At 35.2% G+C, this 21,772-nt stretch overlaps 1 protein-coding gene across 12 annotated transcripts in view; it reads left to right on the plus strand.

The window, feature by feature from the left end:
• Positions 1–21,772, plus strand: part of GPR19 (G protein-coupled receptor 19) — an 86,074-nt gene that overhangs the window by 55,651 nt on the left and 8,651 nt on the right. For 8 of the 12 annotated variants that reach the window (XM_074269140.1, XM_074269142.1, XM_074269146.1 and 5 more), the window contains 2 exons: positions 9,246–9,420; positions 14,581–19,162. In XM_074269140.1, coding sequence (XP_074125241.1) covers positions 14,597–15,850 — 1,254 coding nt within the window. In that variant the 5' untranslated portion in view covers positions 9,246–9,420; positions 14,581–14,596 and the 3' untranslated portion in view covers positions 15,851–19,162. Of the gene's footprint in view, positions 1–9,245; positions 9,421–14,239; positions 14,381–14,580; positions 19,163–21,772 lie in introns of those variants that run through there. The other 4 variants (XM_074269147.1, XM_074269145.1, XM_074269143.1 and 1 more) reach the window with 3 other exon arrangements.

Here is a 21,772-nt window from a genome sequence, read left to right on the forward strand (position 1 = left end):
TTCTCTTTCTAAGAGAGCCACCCCAAGTAACAAATTGGATTTTTTTTTATTTTAAATTTTTTTATTCATTTTTTCCAAATTATCCCCTCCCTCCCTCCACTCCCTCCCCCCCGATGACAGGTAATCCCATACATTTTATATGTGTTACAAATAGGATTTTTTAAGAGAAAAAGAAGAAAAATCAATAATCAATCAATATATTAAAAAAGTCTGAAAACATGTGAAACATGTGGACCTCCCACCTCCCACCTCCCTGAATATATGGATAGGGAGTGTCCTCTTTTTGAACCACAATTGTTTTTTATAATTTTTGACTGATACTTTTGATATTTCTTCTATGTATATGGGTGTTCTTCCAGTTACATTATACTTATCATGTACATTTTTTTTCCTGGTTCTACTTGCTTTATTATATCAGTTCAGGAAGATTTTTCCGTATTTTTCTGTATTCATCAAAATTATAATTTTTCATTGATAGTAATATTCTATTACATTCTTGTACCATATTTTATTTAATCAATTCCCCAATCGATGGGCAATTACTTCCCCTCCCAAATTTTCAGTATAAAAAATTGCTATAAATATTTTGGTGTATGTAGGGATTTCCTTCCCCTCCTTATCAGTGGTTTCCTTGGCATATATACCCAGTAATAGAATCTCGGGATCAATTAATATGGATATTTTAGTTACTTTGTTTGCATATTTACATATTTATTTCCCAAATAGTTGCCAATTCCTTCTCCTGCTCATTTTTACAGATGAGGAAATGAGTCTAGCTGCTCCCATTCTCCTTCTATGGTACCTCTAAGCACAATGTAGTTTCCCTGTTTATCTTCTTTTAATCATGTCTATTTTTAGTGTTGCTTGTCTAAAATATTGATTATTTCCCTTCATTTTTAAAGTTTGCTTGAGATGAAATTCTATTCCAGTCCTTTATTTTAACTCTGTAACTCTAAATTTTCAGTGTATTTTCTTTCTTTTCTCAACCATTTTGTTTTTCTCTTTCACTTTATAAATGAATCCACAGTTAGGGTTGTTAATTGTGTATTTCCTTTAATCCTATGATCTTATCCCATCTTTTTGTTCCTCCTTATCTTCCTCTGTATAGTGAAGAAAGAAATCGGTGATATAAGGAATGTGAATGTTGCAAATGTGTTTCATCATTGAACTAATCTACTGATTAGTAGATCAGTAGTTCTACTGATCTGTTCTACTGCCCTAAATCTCTTCCCCAAATTTAGACCTAATCATTAATTTCTCCTTGTATCTCCATGAATGTTACATGTTCAAATTTCATTATTCTATTACTTTTTTCCCAAATCAATTCCATTTTGAAAATTTTATTAGGTGGAGGCTTTTTTGGTACTATGGGCAATAAAGTGTGAAATGGCTTCTAGTTTTTTTAATTTTAGAACCAAATTATACAATCCTTTCTCCAGTTTAAAATTCAAAATAGTATTGTATTTGCTAATCACATATTGCAAAAAATCCTGTCGGTAGAATAACAATTGAAGGATTAAGCATTTGCAATAGTTCCATTAGAATTGAGTAGGATATTAAGATATTGTACTTAGAGGCACTATAGAAGGGGAATGGAAGCAGCTAGACTCAGTTCCTCATCTGTAAAAGTGAGCAGGAGAAGGAAATGGCAACCATTTGGGAAAGAAATGTGTAACTATACAAAGTAACTAAAATGTCCATACTTATTGACCCTGAGATTCTATTACTGGGTTTATAATCCAAGAAAGCTATTCATGGGGGGGGGGGGGAGAAATCCCTATATACACCAATATATTTATAGCAGCACTTTTTGTGATACCAAAGAATTGAGGGGAGAAGTAGATGCCCATTGATTAGGATTAAATAAATAAATGGATTAAATAAATTGTAGTGCATGAATGTAATAGAATATTACTATGCAATGAAAAATTATAATTTTGATGAATAAATTTTTCTCCTTCCTTTCCTCTACTCTTCCCCCAGACAAGCAATCTAAAATAGATTATATATATGTGCAATCAACATATTCTTGCATTCGTCATGTCTCAAAAAAAGACACCACAGAAGGAAATACGCACACAAAAGTTCAATTTGCATTTAGACTCCGTCAGTTCTTTCTCTGGATATGGATAGCATTTTTCATTATGAGTCTTTTGGAAGTGTCTTGGATCATTGTATTGCTGAGAAGAAATCAATTATAATTGATCATCATATAATATTGCTAATACAGTGTACCAATATTCTCTTAATTCTTCTCATTTCACTTTGCATCAGTTCATGTAAATCTTTCCAAGTTTTTCTGAACTCCACCAGCTCATTGTTATAGAACAACAGTATTCTATTTCATTCACATACCACAACTTGTTCAATTATTCTCCAATTAATGGACATTCCCTTAATTCCCAATTCTTTGCCACCTAAAAAAGCTGCCACAAATATATAGAGTCTTTTTGGCTTTTTGGGATACAGATCTGGTAGTGGTATTGCTGAATCAAAAGATATTGTCCTTTGGGCATAGTTCCAAATTACTCTCCAAAATGGTTGGATCAGTTTACAACTCCAGCAACAACTCATTAGTGTCTAGGTTCTTAACCAAAAGAAGATATCACAAAAGAATCAACAGATAATTTCAACTGCTGGTATATAATTATCCTATTATACTATTAAATACTAGATTTAATATACTAATACTAAATAATAATTTAATTATGTTTATATTTTTAATAATTTTATATATTTATATATATTATACTAAAATATACTAAAAAATACTAAATACTATTTACGATTGCTCACACAGCACTCCATCTCAGATTTTCATTCCTTTATATTTTGTCCCTGATTCCTGGAAAGCTCTCACTTCTACCTCTTAGAATCCTAGGCTTCTTTTAAAACCCATATCTAGAATCATTTCCTCCAAAATGTAGTTTTTTTGGACTCTGTAGCTGCTAGTACCTTCTCTAAGGTATCATCCACCTATTTGTAATTATCTTGTTTGCCCCATTTATGTATATGCTATTTTTCCTATAAAGTCCTTTAGGGAAGGGAATGGTTTTTGCTTTTTCTTTGAATCCTCACCTGACTATAATAAACATTTACTAAATGCTTATTAATTAATGAAAAATGTTTTGCAGAAACAAAATTAATACATCTGAGTAAAAAGGAAAGTTATTAACTGGGAGAAAAAGTTTATATATCAAATACCTTTGACAAGATATAGACAATAAACATGTATATAATTGTGTACGCATGTGTGTTTGTATATATGTGTATGAGACAGACAGACATACAGAAGGAAAGACCCAAAGCCATTTCTCAAAAAATAAAAATGGATCAAAGGATATGAACAAACAGTTCTCAAAATAATTACAAACTATTAAAAATCATTCAAAAAATGATACAAATCTCTATTAGTAAAAGAAATACAACCCTGAGTTTTTTAAAAAAATCTTACAACCAGAAAATTCACAAAAATTAAATATATATATATATATATATATATATATATATATATATATATATATATATAAAACAATGTTGAGAGGGACTGTGAAAAGATAGTCACATTAGTTCATCTTGATAGAGCTATGAACTAATACAATAATTTGGGAAAGCAATTTGGAATTGTGTAAATAAAGTGATTAAAATATTCATACCCTTTGAGATCCACTACAATGTTTATGCTCTAAGGAAATCATTAATAAAAAGAAAATCCCTAAATGCATAAAAATATAGTACCACTTTTTATGATAGTAAAGAATTGGAAATAAAATAGATACTCATCAATTGAGTAATGACTAAATAAATTGTGGTATGTGAATGTCATGAAATATCACTATGCTGTACAAAACAACAAATATGGCGAATGCAGAGAAGCATGGAAAGATTTACAAGATGAAATAAGCAAAATCAAGGAAATAATATACCCAATGACTGTTTGACAGTATAATTTTATTTTATTTTATTTTATTTTATTTTTTCCTGGGGCTGGGGTTAAGTGACTTGCCCAGGGTCACACAGCTAGGAAGTATTAACTGTTAAGTGTCTGAGATTACATTTGAACTCAGGTCTTCCTGAATTCAGGGCTGGTGCTCTATCCACTGCGCCACCTAGCTGCCCCTCGATAGTATAATTTTTTAAAAAGAGTTGCAAAATTACAAAAAACAAACTCAGCTCATAGAAGAGCTATGAGAAGTTACCTCCCCCCATTTTCTTTCACAGTTGTGGGAGTGAGTAATGCACAGTATTAGAATATTACATATATTGTAACATTTTTGATGGTCAATTTTGCTGATTTTTTTCTCTTTTTTTCTTTTTTAAAAAAAATCTTGTTGAAGGGGATGTGGGAAAATTGGGACATTAATACATTGTTGGTGGAATTGTGAATTGATTTAACCATTCTGGAGAACAATTTGGAACTATGCCCAGAGAGTTATCAAACTGTGCATACCCTTTGATCCAGCCACATTTCTATTGGGCCTGTATCCTAAAGAGATCTTAAGGAAGGGAAAGGGACTCACATGTGTAAAAATGTTTGTGGCAGCCCTTTTTGTAGTGGCAAGAAAACTGGAAGCTGATTGGATGTCTATCAGTTGGGGAATGGCTGAATAAGTTATGATATATGAATGTTATGAAATATTATTTTTCTATAAGAAATGATCAGCAGGATGATTTCAGAAAGGCCTGAAGAGACTTATATGAAATGAGTAGAACCAAGAAAACGTTGTACACAGTAGCAACAAGATTATGTGATGATCAACTGTGATGGACTTGGCTCTTTTCAATGATCAGGTGATTCAAACCAATTCCAATAAACTTGTTTTGTTTCCCCTCCCCCCCAAAGGCTGGGGTTAAGTGACTTGCCCAGGGTCACACAGCTAGGAAGTGTTACGTGTCTGAGACCAGATTTGAACTCGGGTCCTCCTGAATTCAAGGCTTGTGCTCTGTCCACTGCGTCATCTAGCTGCCTCCTCCAATAAACTTGTGATGAAGAGAGCTATCTGCATCTAGAAAGAGACTGAACGTGTATCACAACATAGTATTTTCACCTTTTTGTTATTGTTTTGTTATTTACTTGCTTGGTTTTTTTTCTTATTTTTCCCTTTTGATCTGATATTTCTTGTGCAGTATGATAAATGTGGAAATAGGTATAGAAGAGTTGCACTTATATATTAGATTATATGCTGTCGGGGGGGGGAGAGGAGAGAGAAACATTTTGAACACAATGTTTTGCAGGGGTGAATGATGAAAATTATCCTTGCATGTATTTTGAAAAATAAAACACTATTATTTTTAAAATCTTTTATTACAGAGAATTTTTAAAAGAGAGGACTTTTTAGGAAGGAGAGGAATACAGGGGAAATTTTAGGAAACAAAAAATATAAGTAAAAATTTACTTATTATTTAAAAAATACAAATTAAAAACAACTTCTAGGTTTTATCTTATATCCAATAAATTGGCAAAGAACAAAAACAGAGAATGTTCAACATTATAGGGGTGGTAGGGGAAGGTCCCTCTAATACACTATTGGTGGAGCTAAGAATTGGAGCAACCACTCTGGAAAGTAATTTGGAATTAATGTCCCATCTCTTGGCCTAGAGTTTCCACTGGGAGGCATATAACATAAGAGAGGTCATGATAAAAGGAAAGGTCTCATATGCAACAATATAGTTATAATGATACTTTTTATAATAGCAAAGAAATAGAAACAAAATAGATAACTTTTGGATGATGGCTAAACAAATTGTGGTACATAAATATAATAGATTATGTTGTGAGAAACAATGAATATGACACAGAAAAGCATGGGCTAAATTCCAATAGTCTTGTGATGGAGATAGCCATCTGCATGTAGAAAGAAAGGACATGAGGACCTAAAGTGGGTCACAACATCGTATTTTCAACTTTCTTGTTGTTGCTTGCTTGCTTGTTTTTCTTTCTTTTTTAAATTTATTTTTAACACTCATTGCTTTATGAATCATGTTGGTAGAGAGAAAAACAAAGCAAAAGGGAAAAACCATGAGGCAGATTAAAAAAAAAAGCAGAAAAAAGAAGCTAACATAGCATCTGTTGATTTACATTCAGTCTCCTTAGTTCTTTTTCTGGATGCAGATGGCATTTTCTGTCCAATGTCTATTGGGATTGTTTTGGATGCTTGCTTTTTTTGTCTCATTTTTTCCCACTTTTTGATCTGGTTTTTCTTATGCAGCATAAATAAATGTGGAAATATGTTTAGAAGAAATGCACATGTTTAACCTATGTTTGATTCCTTGTTGATTAGAAGAGGGAAGAACAAAACTATGGAATACAAGATTTTGCAAAGATGAATGTTGAAAACTATATTTCCTCATATTTTGAAAAATAAAAAGCTATTATTTAAAAAAAGAAAAAGGACAGGTTGATCTTAATAAACTGATATAAAATAAAGTAAACAGAAAGAGAAAAACAAAATATATGATTACAACAATGCAATGCTTCGTTTTATTGAGAAAGGGGATAATGAATGCTTTTCCCTCTCTAATCCCCCTCTTTTTCTTGCTTTCTCTTCCAGAGAGTGAACTCCTGTTACAAAGTTTTTCTGTTCTTTAAGGTTTTGTTTATACTTTTTACAAACATTTGTTAATGCCAGTACTCACTAAAGAAATCATACAAACTGCTCCTAGTTCTGTACTTTGTTATTTGAGAAGGTGATGGAAGAATAAAGAGTTGATGAATGTCCTGTTGAATGTAAAGGTAAAGGAACAGAGGGAACAAGCCTCTTAGGAATTAGCGTGATGAGATCACTAGAAGATACTGAGAGGTCTTCAGGATGAGAGACATGAATTGCTTATCTTTGTATTGGATCTGTTGCATCCATTCTTCCTTAATTGTACATACTTGAGAGAATATGTGAGTGTGTGTGTACATATATACATATACACACATATACATCTCAAATACATCTATAAACATACCTCTCTATATGTGTGTACATACATACATATATGCACACCATACACACATAACTATGTGTCTATACATATATTTGTGTATGTGTATGCACACACACACACACACACACACACACACAAACCCTAAGTTTATGAGGAAAATACTTTTCTTACTGTTATTTCATTAAATGTCTTTATTTTCAATGAATTCTGTATTCTTTCTATGTATTTTTTTGTTGTTGTTGTTCAGTCATTTTTCATCATGTCTGACTGTATTTTTTTTGGGGGGGTTGGTTTGGTTTGGTTTTTTTGCTGAGGCAATTGGGGTTAAGTGACTTGCCTAGGGTCATACAGCTAAGAAGTGTTAAGTGTCTGACTAGATTTGAACTCAGGAACTTCTAACTTCAGGGCTGGTGCTCTGTTCATTGCGCTACCTAGCTGCTCCGTGTCTCTTTGTGATCCCATTTGGGATTTTCTTGGCAAAGATAGTGGAGTGGTTTGTCATTTCCTTCCTTCTCTTATCTTCCCTCAGAGAAAATATAGAGAAAAAAATTAAAATATGCCTAAAATAACATAGCTAGTAAGTGTCTGAGGCTGGAATTGAACTCAGAGATATGAGTCTTCCCAACTCCAAGTCTTCTGAACCACCTCGCTGACCTTGCTGACTTATGATTATGTACAGAATGATTAGGAGTTCTCAACTATGTGTTTAGTGAGTTTCACAGAGAGTGTGAAACTGAGGGTAGCCTAGTCTGGGGGGATGCACTCTAAGTTAAGGGAAAGTCCTCCAAGTATTACATAAAGCAAAGGATATATTATTAGCATTATCCACAAGTGGAATAAGCTTACTTAAGTGAAAGGAGATTCTCCCTAATTGGAGACCTTCAGGTTGGAGGACCAGTTCATTTTATATAGAGGTTTCTCCAGGTTTGCACGAGACTAAATGGTCTCTGAGGTGCCTTCCAGTCTGAGATGCCACAATTCTGTGAGAACACATCTCATGAGATTTATTCCAACAAAAGGTGACTCATGATTAGGAAATGTCTAGAAAATTTTAAAGTGATGCTCTAGAACTAAAGATGGGAAAGGGTTATCTAGGTTTTCAAAAGAGGAAAGATAATAGATTTTTCAAGCTATATAAGGAAAGGAAAGGAACATACATCTGTTAAGTTTTTACTGTGGCCAAGCACTATGGTAAGTGTTTTTACAAATAGTATATCATTTGATCCTTCTATTGTCCTCAATTTGCTGTTGAGTAAACTGAATCAGAATTAAGGAGACTTACCCAGGATCACACTGCTAGTAAGTATCTGAGATTGGATTTAAATTTGGTCTTCCTGACTCTAGATCCAGCATTCTATAAGCTTTGATTCTTTAAAAAGCTAAGATTTGAATACAATAAAATGTATTTTATAAGGACATATTGTAAACACATAGAAAGGGAAGTATTGAAAAACCAGTAAATCATATCAGACTAACTTCATTTTCTTTCTTTCTTTCTTTCTTTCTTTCTTTCTTTCTTTCTTTCTTTCTTTCTTTCTTTCTTTCTTTCTTTCTTTCTTTCTTTCTTTCTTTCTCTTTCTTTCTTCCTTCCTTTCTTTCTTTCTTTCTTTCTTTCTTTCTTTCTTTCTTTCTCTTTCTTTCTTCCTTTCTTTCTTTCTTTCTTTCTTTCTTTCTTTCTTTCTTTCTTTCTTTCTTTCTTTCTTTCTTTCTTTCTTTCTTTCTTTCTTTCTTTCTTTCTTTCTTTCTTTCTTTCTTCCTTCCTTCCTTCCTTCCTTCCTTCCTTCCTTTCCTTCCTTTCCTTCCTTCCTTCCTTCCTTCCTTCCTTCCTTCCTTCCTTCCTTCCTTCCTTCCTTCCTTCCTTCTTTCCTTCTTTCTCTTCCTTCCTTCCTTCCTTCCTTCCTTCCTTCCTTCCTTCCTTCCTTCCTTCCTTCCTTCCTTCCTTCCTTCCTTCTTTCTTCTTTCTTTCTTTCTTTCTTTCTTTCTTTCTTTCTTTCTTTCTTTCTTTCTTTCTTTCTTTCTTTCTTTCTTTCTTTCTTTCTTTCTTTCTTTCTTTCTTTCTTTCTTTCTTTCTTTCTTTCTTTTTCTTTCTTTCTCTCTCTCTCTCTTTCTCCTTCCTTCCTTCCTTCCTTCCTTCCTTCCTTCCTTCCTTCCTTCCTTCCTTCCTTCTTTCTTTCTTTCTTTTCTTTCTTTCTTTCTTTCTTTCTTTCTTTCTTTCTTTCTTTCTTTCTTTCTTTCTTTCTTTCTTTCTTTCTTTCTTTCTTTCTTTCTTTCTTTCTTTCTTTCTTTCTTTCTTTCTCTTTCTTTTTAAACAGGATTACTAGATGGGAAGATCAAGAAAATTCTATAGGCATAGTATACCTGGATTTCAACATGGCATTTGAAGAAGTTTTTCATGACATCTTTGAGAACAAGATGGAAAAGTGTGGGATAAATTATCATATTGTCTGGTGGATTTGGAATTGGTTCAATGACTGGACTCAAAGAATGGTAATTAATGGATTCATATCAACTTCTTTGAAGGACTCTAATGGAATTCCATGGAGCCCTGTTTTGACTTTTTTCCATTCAATGATGGATATTTTCATTGAATGACATGAATATTAGGCATAATTGATGAAATTTCTGGATATTTAAAGCTAAACAGGGAAGAGAAGCTAGCTAATCAGCATCCCAAATATCTTGATGGGTTAAAATGATGCTAATTTAAAATGGTAAAATTTAATAGAAATAAATTTAAAATTTCAAATCTGGATTTTAAACATTAACTAGAAGGGGCAGCTAGATGGTATTTTGGAATCAGGAGGAACTCAGTTTAAATTTGGCCTCAGAATTTAATACTTCTTAGCTGTATGACCCTGAGTAAGTCACTTAACCCCAGTTGTTTTACATAAAAAAAAAACCAATCATGCACCTCTGTGGAGGGGTGTTGAGACAATAGTTTCTGTGGAATGGAAATCCAGAATTTTCAGTGAATTGGGAAGTCAAATATGAGTCACTTGGATGACATGATAATCACAAAAGGTACTACAACTTAAGTCTTTACTGTAGGGACAATAAGTTACAGTTGAAATAACACTGGTTTGGAATCAGGGGACCTAAAACCTAACTATCAATTACTGGCTAGATGACATTTTGCATACCATTCATCCTTTCTGAGAATCATTTTTTTTTTATCAGTAAATGAAGGAGTTGGACAAGATAAACCTTAAAGTCATTTCTCTCTGTCTCTCTCTGTGAGTCTCTCTATCTCTCTGCATCTCTGTCTCTGTCTCTCTATTTCTGTCTCTGTCTCTCTCATTCTCTCTGTTTTGGTCTTTCTCTAGATCTTTTCTCTAGAGTTACGTATTCTGCTCCAGACCCCACATCCAGCAAAAACATTGAAAAGCTGTAATATAGGGGCAGCTAAATGGTGCAATGGATAGAAAACCAACCCTGAAGTTAGGAGGACCTGAGTTCAAAGCCAGCTTCAGACAGTTAATACTAGCAAGTTACTTAACCCAGTTGCCTTGCAAAAAGAAAAAAGAAAAGAAAAGAAATGTTAAAAGAAAAACTGGAATGTATATGGGTGGGATTTTAAATCATTCATAATAATAATAAGATAGTTGGGTCAGTTGGGCACAGTGAATAGAGTGGATTTGGAGTTGGAATATCTGAATTTGAATTCTGCCTCAGATACTTAATTAAGATTACAAGAAGAAAAGAAACAATTATCTCACCAGAGCCTAATAAATTCAAAAGTTATTAAGGGAATCAAAAAGAAAAAGCAGGATCAGTGTATAAATAGTGTCTGTCCTGAGTTTAAGAGGAGAAAGAGACAAGAGATTTAAAAGGAATCTGCATTATGATAAATGGCTAAAGGATATGAATACATAGTTATCAGAGGAAGAGATCCAAATTATTAACAGTTAAATGAAAATAATGCTCAAAATCTCTGATAAAGAAATGCAAATTGAGGTTGTCACCTCATTGCCATCAGATTGGGCATGTTGGTCAAAAAAAAAAAAAAAAGGAAAATGACAAATGCTAAAGGGAATGTAGGAAAATAGATATATTAATGCAAGTTTCTCTGCCTCAGTTTCCTCATCTCTGAAATGGTAATAAAAATCTCTCACAGTTATTGAGTATCAAATGAGATAATATAGGTAAAGTTGCAAACCTTAAAGTATTGTTATACAAGTCAGTTAAATCATTAAAGATTTGCAAATCACTATGAGCACACATGTGTATGTATACGTATATGTGTGTGTTTTATTTATCTGATATAACCATCCTGTAAAGTAGATAGTACCTATATGTAGTATTGTTCTCATTTTATTTGTTCTAAAAAGTTTTATTCTAAATTTTAATATCAAAATGGAGCATTTCTGTATATCCTTTTCTTATTTCTTTGAGGTACAGACCTAGAAGTGATATGGTGGGTGAAAAAATAGGTAGTAAAAAATAGGTAGTTTTATAGCCCTTAGGCCTTAGGTCATTGCTAATTAATAGCTTTGGGGACATGATTCCCAACTGCTTTTCAAAATGGTTGGACCATTTTACAATTCTACCAACAATGCATTAATATACTTATTTTCCTATATCCCCTTTTTGCATTTGTCGTTTCCTCCCCCCCTCCTTTTTTTTGGTCAACTTACTCAATCCGAGGAGTGTAAGGTGATAACCTTAGTGTTGTTTGAATTTGCATTTCTTTAATTATCAGTGATTTTGAGCATTGTTTTTATATAGTTATTAATAGCTCGGATCTCTTCACCTGAAAATTGTTTATTCATATCTCTTGACCATTTACCAATTGCAGAATGCAGATTCCTTTTGAATCTCCTGTCTCTCTCCTCTTAAAACTCAGGACAGACTGATTTTCAGGATTCCCTTAATAACTTTTGAATTCATTAGGCTCTCATGAGACACTTGTTTCTTTTCTCCTTTTAATCTTGCATCATCATCCAGCTCATTCCAATTACCCACATAAATATATCTTTCTAAATTTATGCGATTCCCCAGAATTTTCAAGGGCTTCCACTATGGGTTTATAATGACTTGGACCATGGGACCATCCCTTGTTTTGCTGCCTCCAGGTTAAATGCCTTGTAAGCTATATTGAGAAGCTACACCCTTCTTTGCCTTTATGAGTACTGACTTTGCTGATAACGACCTTTTATAATATCTATGGGTTTCTAGATGAGCTTTTGTGTGGGTGCTAGGGTGAAAGAAATAATTTACTGTTATTTTCATTGGATTTCTTAATCATTACTTAGTGTGAATCTCAGGTTTTTGCTAGAATAAATATGTGGGAGCCTTGTGGTCTGCCTCTACTCAGGCAGTCATCTTGACAGAAAGTCCTTTTTTATCCCCTTTTTATAAATGAAGAAACTGAGGTTCAGAGGCATTAAATAATTTGCATATGGTCATATAATTAGTAAAAAATGAAGGCAAGATTTGAGTCCAGGTCCAACTCTATCTATCTTGTAGGCTGCCTCTCAGAATGTCACAGAAAGTTTGATCCATAATTAAAGGATATTTAACCTAGAGAAGAAAACATTTAGAAGAATGATATTAAACAATTCTTGAAATATCTGAAGGGCTATGATTTGGATTAGAGATCACAATAGTTTTTCTTAAATCTGGAGAAGTGAGGCAAGCAGGAATTGATTGAAGAAGGGAGGCAGATTTTGGCTTGATGAAAATCTTAATAGGTTTGTTAAAAAGTGAAATAGGTAGTTTCACCATTGCTAGAGTTCTTCAAGCAAAGGATCACTTGTTAGGATACTGTCAGGAGCTGACCTATTCACTTATTAATTGGATTAGATGTCCTCATTTACCTCTTAGATTCTGGAGTTTTATGATAAATTACCCAGTCTTTACTTCTCCAGGAGAAAAATAAAACAAAGTATATTTTGTACTTTACACAGTAAAGTATTATTGTTTTCCTTCAAAATAATGCCATTAATCAATATGCATGGTATTGGTCTATGTTTATCTTTGGACTACAGTGGCCTTTTGGGTCAATGTATCAATATTTGATCCTGACATCCAAGGCCCTTCAATAATTTGGCCCCAATCTACTCTCCAATTCAATTCAAAAAACATTTATTGAGGGGCAACTAGGTGTTGCAGTGGATAGAGCACCAGTCCTGAAGTCAGGAGGACCTGAGTTCAAATGTAGCCTCAAACACTTAAGTGTCAGACACTTCCTAGTTGTGTGACTCTGGGCAAATCACTTCACTCCAACTGCCTCAGCAAAAAAAAAAAAAATATATATATATATATATAGAGAGAGAGAGAGAGAGAGAGAGAGAGAGAGAGAGAGAGAGAGAGAGAGAGAGAGAGAGAGAGAGAGAGAGAGAGAGAGAGAGAGAGAGAGAGAGAGAGAGAGAGAGAGAGAGAGAGAGAGAGAGAGAGAATGGCTCCTATATGTAGGGAGCTGAAGGGTACTGGAGTATAAAGAAACATAGGCTAGACCTTCCCTCAAGAAGCTTACATTTTATTTACAATCTAGCTTTCTAGCTTTATTTCTTAGGATTCTCTTTCATATATTCAATACCTCAGCCAAACTGTGAGCTTCTCATATCTAGAATATTTCAACAATTAAGGACATAGTGCTTTTTGGTTGCCAGATGCTCTGATTGCTCTTGCATTTTTCCACAGTGACATTTGCATAATTCCATCTGCCTAAGTTTTCTCTTTTTACCACCACAATGCTTCCATGTTAGGACATTCAAGAATGTTACATATACTTGCCCAGAATTTCTGTCCCTTCTCAGATCATGAAAATGCCCTCACTATACAGCTAGTTCATTTTTGTTTTGGTTTGATTTTTTTTCGCTGTCAAGGCTCTGACCCAAAAATTCCCATGAAAAGGAAATAAAGAGAAATTCCATTTCTTGGAAACCTCTCTTCCCATCCCTAGTCAAGACATCACTCTCATGATGTCATTGGTCCTCTTCAGGAATGAAGAACAAACAGCAACAATGTCAGGCCCACATGTGAATGAACATGCATCAGGATGGCTAAAAAGCTAACAAGGCGGCTGAGTGTAGGAGAACAGAGCAGGGTCTTCATATCAGCTCTCAGTTGGAGGAAGTTTCTCCTATATTGTTGTCATTTTCACCCAATTTTAGCCTAGCAACCAACCAACATAAAGTATTGTTGTTCACAGAGTAATAGCAGCTAACCAAACATTTTTATTTTTTTAAATAATAGATTTTTTATTTTCAAATTACATGCAAAGATAGTTTTCAACATTCACTCTTGTAAAACCTTGTGTTCCAAATTTTTTTTCTCCCTGCCTTTCCCCCCCCTTCTCCCCTAGACAGCAAGTAATCCAATATACATTAAACATGTGAAATTCTTCTGTACATATTTCTACAATTATCATGCTGCACAAGAAAAATCTGATCAAAAAGGAAAAAAAATGAGAAAGAAAACAAAAAGCAAGTAAACAGCAAAAAAGGTAAAAATACTATATTGTGGTTCACATTTAGTCCCCACAGTCCTTTCTCTGGGTGCAGATGGCTCTCTCCATCACAAGAATATTGGAACTGGCCTGAATCACCTTATTGCCAGACTTTTTTATTACTGTAAATTGCTATCATTAATAGTCAAGACATATGTCTCTATTTTAACAACAGGCTTCTTTCTTCTCTTATTCAGAGTTGAGGGAGAGAGAATGGACATGGGTCTTGGTCATGCAGTGGATGACAACAAACTTCCTCTGGTCATCCCAACAGCACTGGGGCCACTTCAGAACAACAGCCACCCTAAGACATCTATGCCTCTGATAGGTCGTGACATGACAGAATTATACAAGGAGCACAAACTGGAAAGAAATGGTACCAACTTAGCCTATGAGCCACTGCCGGGAGAAATCGCCGCCATCAGTGTGATTTTTGGGATTCTGTGGTTGTTTTCTGTCTTTGGAAATGCCCTGGTTTGTTTAGTCATCCATAGGAGCAGGAGGACTCAGTCCACCACCAACTACTTTGTGGTTTCATTAGCATGTGCTGATCTCCTCATCAGTGTGGCCAGTGCTCCTTTTGTTCTGCTACAGTTTACATCTGGTAGGTGGACCATGGGTAACGTCATGTGTAAACTAGTGAGATACTTTCAACACCTCACACCAGGGGTGCAGATTTATGTCCTCCTTTCCATCTGCATAGACAGGTTCTATACTATAGTCTATCCTCTGAGCTTCAAGGTGTCCAGGGAAAAAGCCAAGAAAATGATTGCAGCGTCTTGGATCTTTGATGCAGCCTTTCTGTCCCCTATATTCTTTTTCTACGGCTCCAGTTGGGATCATCATTGTAATTTTTTCCTCCCTCATTCTTGGGATGGGACCATCTACAGTATTATTCACTTTCTGGTGGGTTTTGTGATTCCATCCTTCTTCATCATCATTTTCTATCAGAAAGTCATTAAATATATTTGGAGGATAGGCATCGACAGTCGGACAGTGAAGAGGACGATGAACATCGTTCCAAGGACAAAAGTGAAAACTATAAAAATGTTCCTGATGTTGAATCTAATATTTCTGCTCTCTTGGCTTCCTTTTCATGTGGTCCAGTTATGGCACCCCCATGAAAGAGACTATAGGAAAAGTTCCTTGGTTTTCACAGTGATCACTTGGATATCATTCAGCTCCTCAGCTTCCAAGCCTACCTTATATTCCATTTATAACGCCAACTTCAGGAGAGGCATGAAGGAAACTTTTTGTATGTCTTCAATGAAATGCTACCGAAGCAACGCCTATACTATCACAACCAGTTCCAGGGTGGCCAAAAAAAATTATGTTGGCATTTCAGATTTCCCTGTCGCGGCCAAAACTGTAACCAAAGACTCAATATATGACACATTTGACAGGGAAGCCAAGGGGAAAAAACTTGCTTGGCCCATTAATTCAAATCCACCAAATACTTTTGTCTAATTCCCTTCCATTCTTTTGATAACTATTATGCACCAAATAGACTGAAAATCCTCAAAACTTCAGGAACGGATGGATAATTACCTTTTTTGTCTACAAGTTCTAGGGGGAAATGTTTTATTTTGTTAAGATGCATTAATTTAACTGTAAGATAGTATTTTAAAATAATTTTAGTCACTTCCTAGTTTTTTGAGGTTCATTTATTTACCTTACAAATTTATGTTGACTGTATTTTATGGATATTAAGTAAATTGTATTGCTCAGATCCATTAATGGTTTAAAAAAAATCATAAACCTAGCCAAGGCCATATGGTACACATAAAGATACTTTTTATAAGTGTTATTTTTCTTTTCTATAAAAGTATTTTGCAAGTCTAGGGCTTCCTTCACATGACTACCCAGGTTAATGTTGTTTACTTGCCTCATGAAACCAATATTCTTCTAGACACTCCCATTTGGATCCACAAGGGGAGTTGTAGATGATTTTGGAGAACAGCATGTGTCCTTATGTCAGTGATCAGTTTTGACTCTGGATTCTTGATCTACTTCTCACTCTCTAATTCTTTTTTGATCTAAGATGATTAGATTGCCCCAACGGCTTTAGCAACCAATTTAATAATTTCTTCCCATTTGTTTCTAATCTAGTTTGCATTTAGAATGTTCATTTCCTTTCTCTGATTTCAATATTATTGCTTCAAATTAGGAGGTGCATGTGCTGCAGCCAGAAAACACCATGGGTGGAAGCGACAAATGACTTTTCCTTTTATTCGGTAGTTCATAATGAGATTGTGTATCCATCCCCACCTCTCCTCACCATCCCAAGTGCAATCTGAGACTAAAGAATGCCCCTTTCTTCCCAGGTCTCCAAAAGGACCCTGAGCTGAAAGCATCTTTGCAGCCACGCCCATTTCCATGCCATCACTTTTCATATCATCTTGTTCTATATTCTTCAGACCTAGGCTATTCTGTGACTTTTGCAGATCTGTATTCTTAAACCCCTATCTCTGTTTTCAACTTTCTTCTCTCCCCAGCCAGTCAACTTTTTTTCAGTTAAAAATAGAGACTCATAAGTCGTCTTTGTACATTTATCAAATATCCCCATATGTAGATTATGGTTGTGTTTTATTTCTTTCACCTTAGTTTCAGTTGTAATTGAGCAGTGGGTATGGTGTCAGCAAGTACTAAGTAAGACCCAAAGGCCATCAGTAAACCACACTCTCCACCACCACAAGGCTCTATGGTGGGAGAATAATCCCAGTCGCTTCCTTGGTCTTACCCATTACACGTGTGCATGCACACACACACACACATACACACACACCCCCAGAGCTTCCTAAAGAAGTACATTTTGCCTCTCTTTATTGCCTATTAGTAGGTAATTGGATTGGTGAGTGAACACTTTCATTTTTAGCTCTAGAAAGCTGTTGCTCCCATTATCCCTAAAATTTTCTGTCCTTAAAGTTAAGGCAGAACAGAAGAACAGGGATCAAGGCAAAGAAGGCACTGGCAGTGTTAAATAGAGACAACAACATTTTTTCTGACACTTTTTGCAAGCCACAGTCTTCTAAACTACCCAGCAAAATTGACCTTATAAGCTCAATCACTTGCTTCCATTAACAAGTTCCCAAACTGACAAAGACATTCTATGTGAGCATTCATTCTTTTGCTCTTCAACCCCTTCTGAGTTTTTGTGGTCCGTTATTTCAGACTTTTTCTCAAACTATTGCTTTTCTCAGTCCCAAAGCTGAATGAAGCAGGCTGTGGGGTACATTTGGATGAAAATCTGGACAAATTCCCAAAACTTCAAAGACAACATTCAATTTCCTAGCAACAACCAAGAGTTTAAACTGTGAGCAGCTGGGAGGTGGGTGTTTTTTAATTCATCTTCATTAGATAGCTAAGAAAACTGCATCCTGATCCCCAAGATTTCACCTACATTTGACCTGTCACATCCATACATGCTATCATTCTGTCCTCCTCCACTTCATAGTTAGACTTCTGGAAAGAGTTATCCATCCATATTTATTGTTTCCATTCCCACACCTACCCACATGTCTCAGGCCTGGAGTCTCAGTGTCCCCTGCTAAATCAAACAGCCCTCTCTCAGTCATCATTTTATCTGACTTCTCAACAGAAAAATCTGTTGAACTGTCAGACTCCCCCACTTCCCCAAGTAATTCCTCTCTTTGTTTTTGTATTTTTGAGAGGTAATTGGGGTTAGTGACTTACCCAGAGTCACACAGCTAGTAAGTGTTAAGTGTCTAAAGCTGGCTTTGCACTATCCACTGTGCCATGTAACAGTCCCTTCTCTCTTCCTCTCTACATAGTCTCTTGTCCCTTTCCTAAGCAAATGTAATTTTTGTTTTCTCCTTTATGCCCAGGGCCCAGATGTGTATTTCCAGCCCAAATTTCCCACCTGACCTCTAGTTCCTCTAGTTAACGAGCTATTGGACATCTCCATTTGTATGTCCCATCAGCATTTTGACTATAGCATATTCAAAACAAAACCACTTAACTCAATATCCTTCCAAATTCTCCTAAAAGGATACCATTATCTTTCCAGTCACACAGGTTTACAACTTTGGAGTCTTCCCTGACTCCTTCTCTTCCTTAACTCCCCTACATCTAATCAGTTGCCAAGTTCTTCTCTCTCTTATCCACTAATGAAGATGAATAAAAGAGGAAATTTCTTGCATCTTTTCCCTCCCTTCCATTAAGACAACCCTCATCACCTCTAGCACAGACTATTATCACAGCTTCTGAATTGATCTTTCCCCTTTACAATCTACTACAAATTGCCAAATTAATATTCTAAGACATAGGTCTGACCATGTCGTTCCTTTGCTAAAGAACCTTCCAAAACTAACTTTGTCGCTCGAGATAAGACAGAAATTCCTGTGTTTGTTATTTAAAGTCATCCACAATTTGACTTCCCCTTTCCAGATTGATTTCATAGTATTCTCCTTTGTGCATGCTACATTCCAGATCTCTGATCTTCGTGCCTTTGTGCGGGCTTGTTCCCCATGCCTGGAATGTCTTTTTTCCTCCCCTCCACCTAGTAGATTCCCTAGCTTCTTTCAAGGCTCAGCTCAGATTGAGCTCCTGTGTTGAGACTTACCTACTCTCTCTTTCTCCCTCCTCTCATGTTAGTGAGCTCTCCCTTGCACTAAATTTATCCATTTATATGTTGAATTCCCCAGTAGAATGTAAGCTCCTTGAGGGCAGAAACTGTTTCATTTTTATTTTTGTATTTCCAGTGCCTACCAAAGGTGCCATGCACTTAATAGGCATTTAATAAATGTTTGTTGAATTGAATTGACTGTTTATAGTGATAAAGAATCTTCAAAATGAATTACATGAATTATATTGGGGTAGAGCAACAAGAAGTCAGTTGGAAGGAACGTTCTTGCTCAGCACATTAAATGTCCACAGATTGCCATGAACATCATTTACGGTTTTTTGTTCTTTTTAAAAATATGTATAAAATGGATAATTTGGACCATAACATTTCTAACATCCTTTCCCCCCTAACATGCTATTGTTTCTATGTTCCCCATATATGGGGAGAAGGTCCTAGTTGAAATGGTCTTTAATTTTTCCATTTCCCAGGGATCATGCATTAAGGGACATGGGCTATTTTTGATTCCAAAACATACTCACTTCCAACACAGATATATATTTTCTTATATGTTCACTGCTTTACTCAGGATGACAGGAAAGGAAAGACAATTCCCTGTCCCAAAACTCTTTTTGAGAAAGAACAGCTCTATATGGGGATCATTCCACAAAGACATAACCAGTGGCTACATGTATTTTGCAATCACTCAATTGACACCAGCATCCTACTCTGCTACACTTTAACAACACTCAGCTCTTCTGTAGGAAACAACTTAGGTAAGAAATTATTCATCAATTTGATGTAGTCTAAAAAAGGGACACAGATAAACTAAATTGGATGGGACCATTTGACAATTTTTAACAGATTCCCTCATATGTCAGAGGGTATCTGATAAATAATCTCTGAGAAATGAAAGAATTTACCTGAATTTACACTATGAAAGGCAAAGTTGAAACTAGAATTTAAGTATTATTGTTATCCCTTCTAATCATAGAGAGATAGTCCTGTGGCCCCATCATCTGGAAAATCTATATAAAATTTTTTACCCTCCCTTCATAATAAGAAAGTCTGGATTTGTTTTCTTTAGGTATTTGTAATACCTTATTGTAAAATTTGGGTTAAGTACAGTATTTTGTGCATTTCTGAGTTTCTAAGATTTTCTGTATCATGTGCTAGCTTTCACATGCCTGTCATCTGTTACTTCTGCAAAAATCCCTTCAAAGTCCCATTTACAGTTATTATGCCGACCTGTGGTACATCGAAACAAAGATGTGGAAAGTCATGACATGGAAGGGATAATTGTTATTTACACTAGACTGTGCCCCCAAAATGGAAGCTTTTAGTCCTATCCTGCCTTATATATATATTTTTTTTTTACTAATTTTACTGGTTTCTGTTAAAGATTGTTCAACTATGTGACCCTGAGAACATCTTACTTTGTCTTTCTGTACCTCAGTTTCTTCATCATGAAACAGGCATAATGTCTCTGGGGTATTTGTGAAGATTAAATGAAATAATATTTGTAAAGCACTTAGCAAATTTTTAAGTGCTATGTCATGATTATTTACTTAATTTGTTCTTTTTTATTAGAAAGCTAACAGTATTAGAGATTAGGTGCTTTAGTCCTATTGGACTAAATACTGTTAGTTCTCTGTATTCATAGAAGACTGGTCAAAATCCAAATAATCTTTTTCTATTGGGTTTGTGAAACTGCCAATTGTTTTAATGTTCTAGAAGATAGGTATGGTCCAGCTATACATAATCCTTGGCACATCAAGGAAGTACCACATTTATCAGCAATAAGTGAGAGTTACTCTAACATGCCTTAGTTATTAACAAGCCACTGTAGATATAAATTAGTGAATCAGTGGGCTAGAAATATAAACTATCTCAACTTTGAGGGAAATTCCAAAACAATTTCCTCAGCAAACATGAAATGACTACTCAAAATATTGTGGTAAGCCAGCTCATTTTTTTTAAATCACCAGGGCAGCCAGGGAATCCTATTAGGTCTGCCAAATTTACAATGATGCCTGACCTCTTACCATGCTTGTGCCTCTCTTTCACTCTCCTAGTCTCCCATTCAAAAGTGAGACTAGGAACAGGAAAATAGACAACTATCCAGGGTGCAACACAATCGTGAACAAGGAACACTTTTTAACATTGTACCTTATAAATTCATGTTGTGTGATGCTAGGAGATTATTATCTGTGTGGCACACAGCCACTTATTTTGTGGTTAAACAAATCAAATACATATCAATGAACCAGAACCAAAACTTTGGGATTTACAGGAACTAGATTCATGTGGAGGAAGGGTCTGTTCCCATGAGAATAATAGAAATTGATTCTTGTCTAGTCTTTCACATTCAAAGGATAATCTCCCACACTAACACATAGGCCATCAAAACAAGAGTCTCCAAGTGACATAGCCCAGTAGTTTCTCATTGCACTACTGGACCCCTTGGTTTTCTCTCAGTTTAGCTCTAAGTTTCTCTAGAGGAGACGTGTATGAACTTCCCTCTAGGGATCTAAATCTGCCTTCTATGTAAACCCTCTCTCAGTGTCCCTCCCAGTTTCCTTCATCTGTCTCTCTCTGTTCTCCATCTTAAAATTCATCCCCAAGTTTATCTTGGGGCATCACTCATCCCTAATGTGGCATTAATGAGCCAAAAAGAGTTGGAGGGTAAGGCAAATTTTGACTTTGTTAAGGAGTCTTCATCAATGCCAGAAAAAAAATTTGGCTCTGTTAATCTTTTAAACCCAGTTAATCTTAATAACTGGCTAAAGAGATTCAAAGGGGATTCA

Source organism: Sminthopsis crassicaudata, chromosome 5 (genome assembly GCF_048593235.1).
Source record: "Sminthopsis crassicaudata isolate SCR6 chromosome 5, ASM4859323v1, whole genome shotgun sequence".
Taxonomy (NCBI): Eukaryota; Metazoa; Chordata; class Mammalia; order Dasyuromorphia; family Dasyuridae; genus Sminthopsis; species Sminthopsis crassicaudata.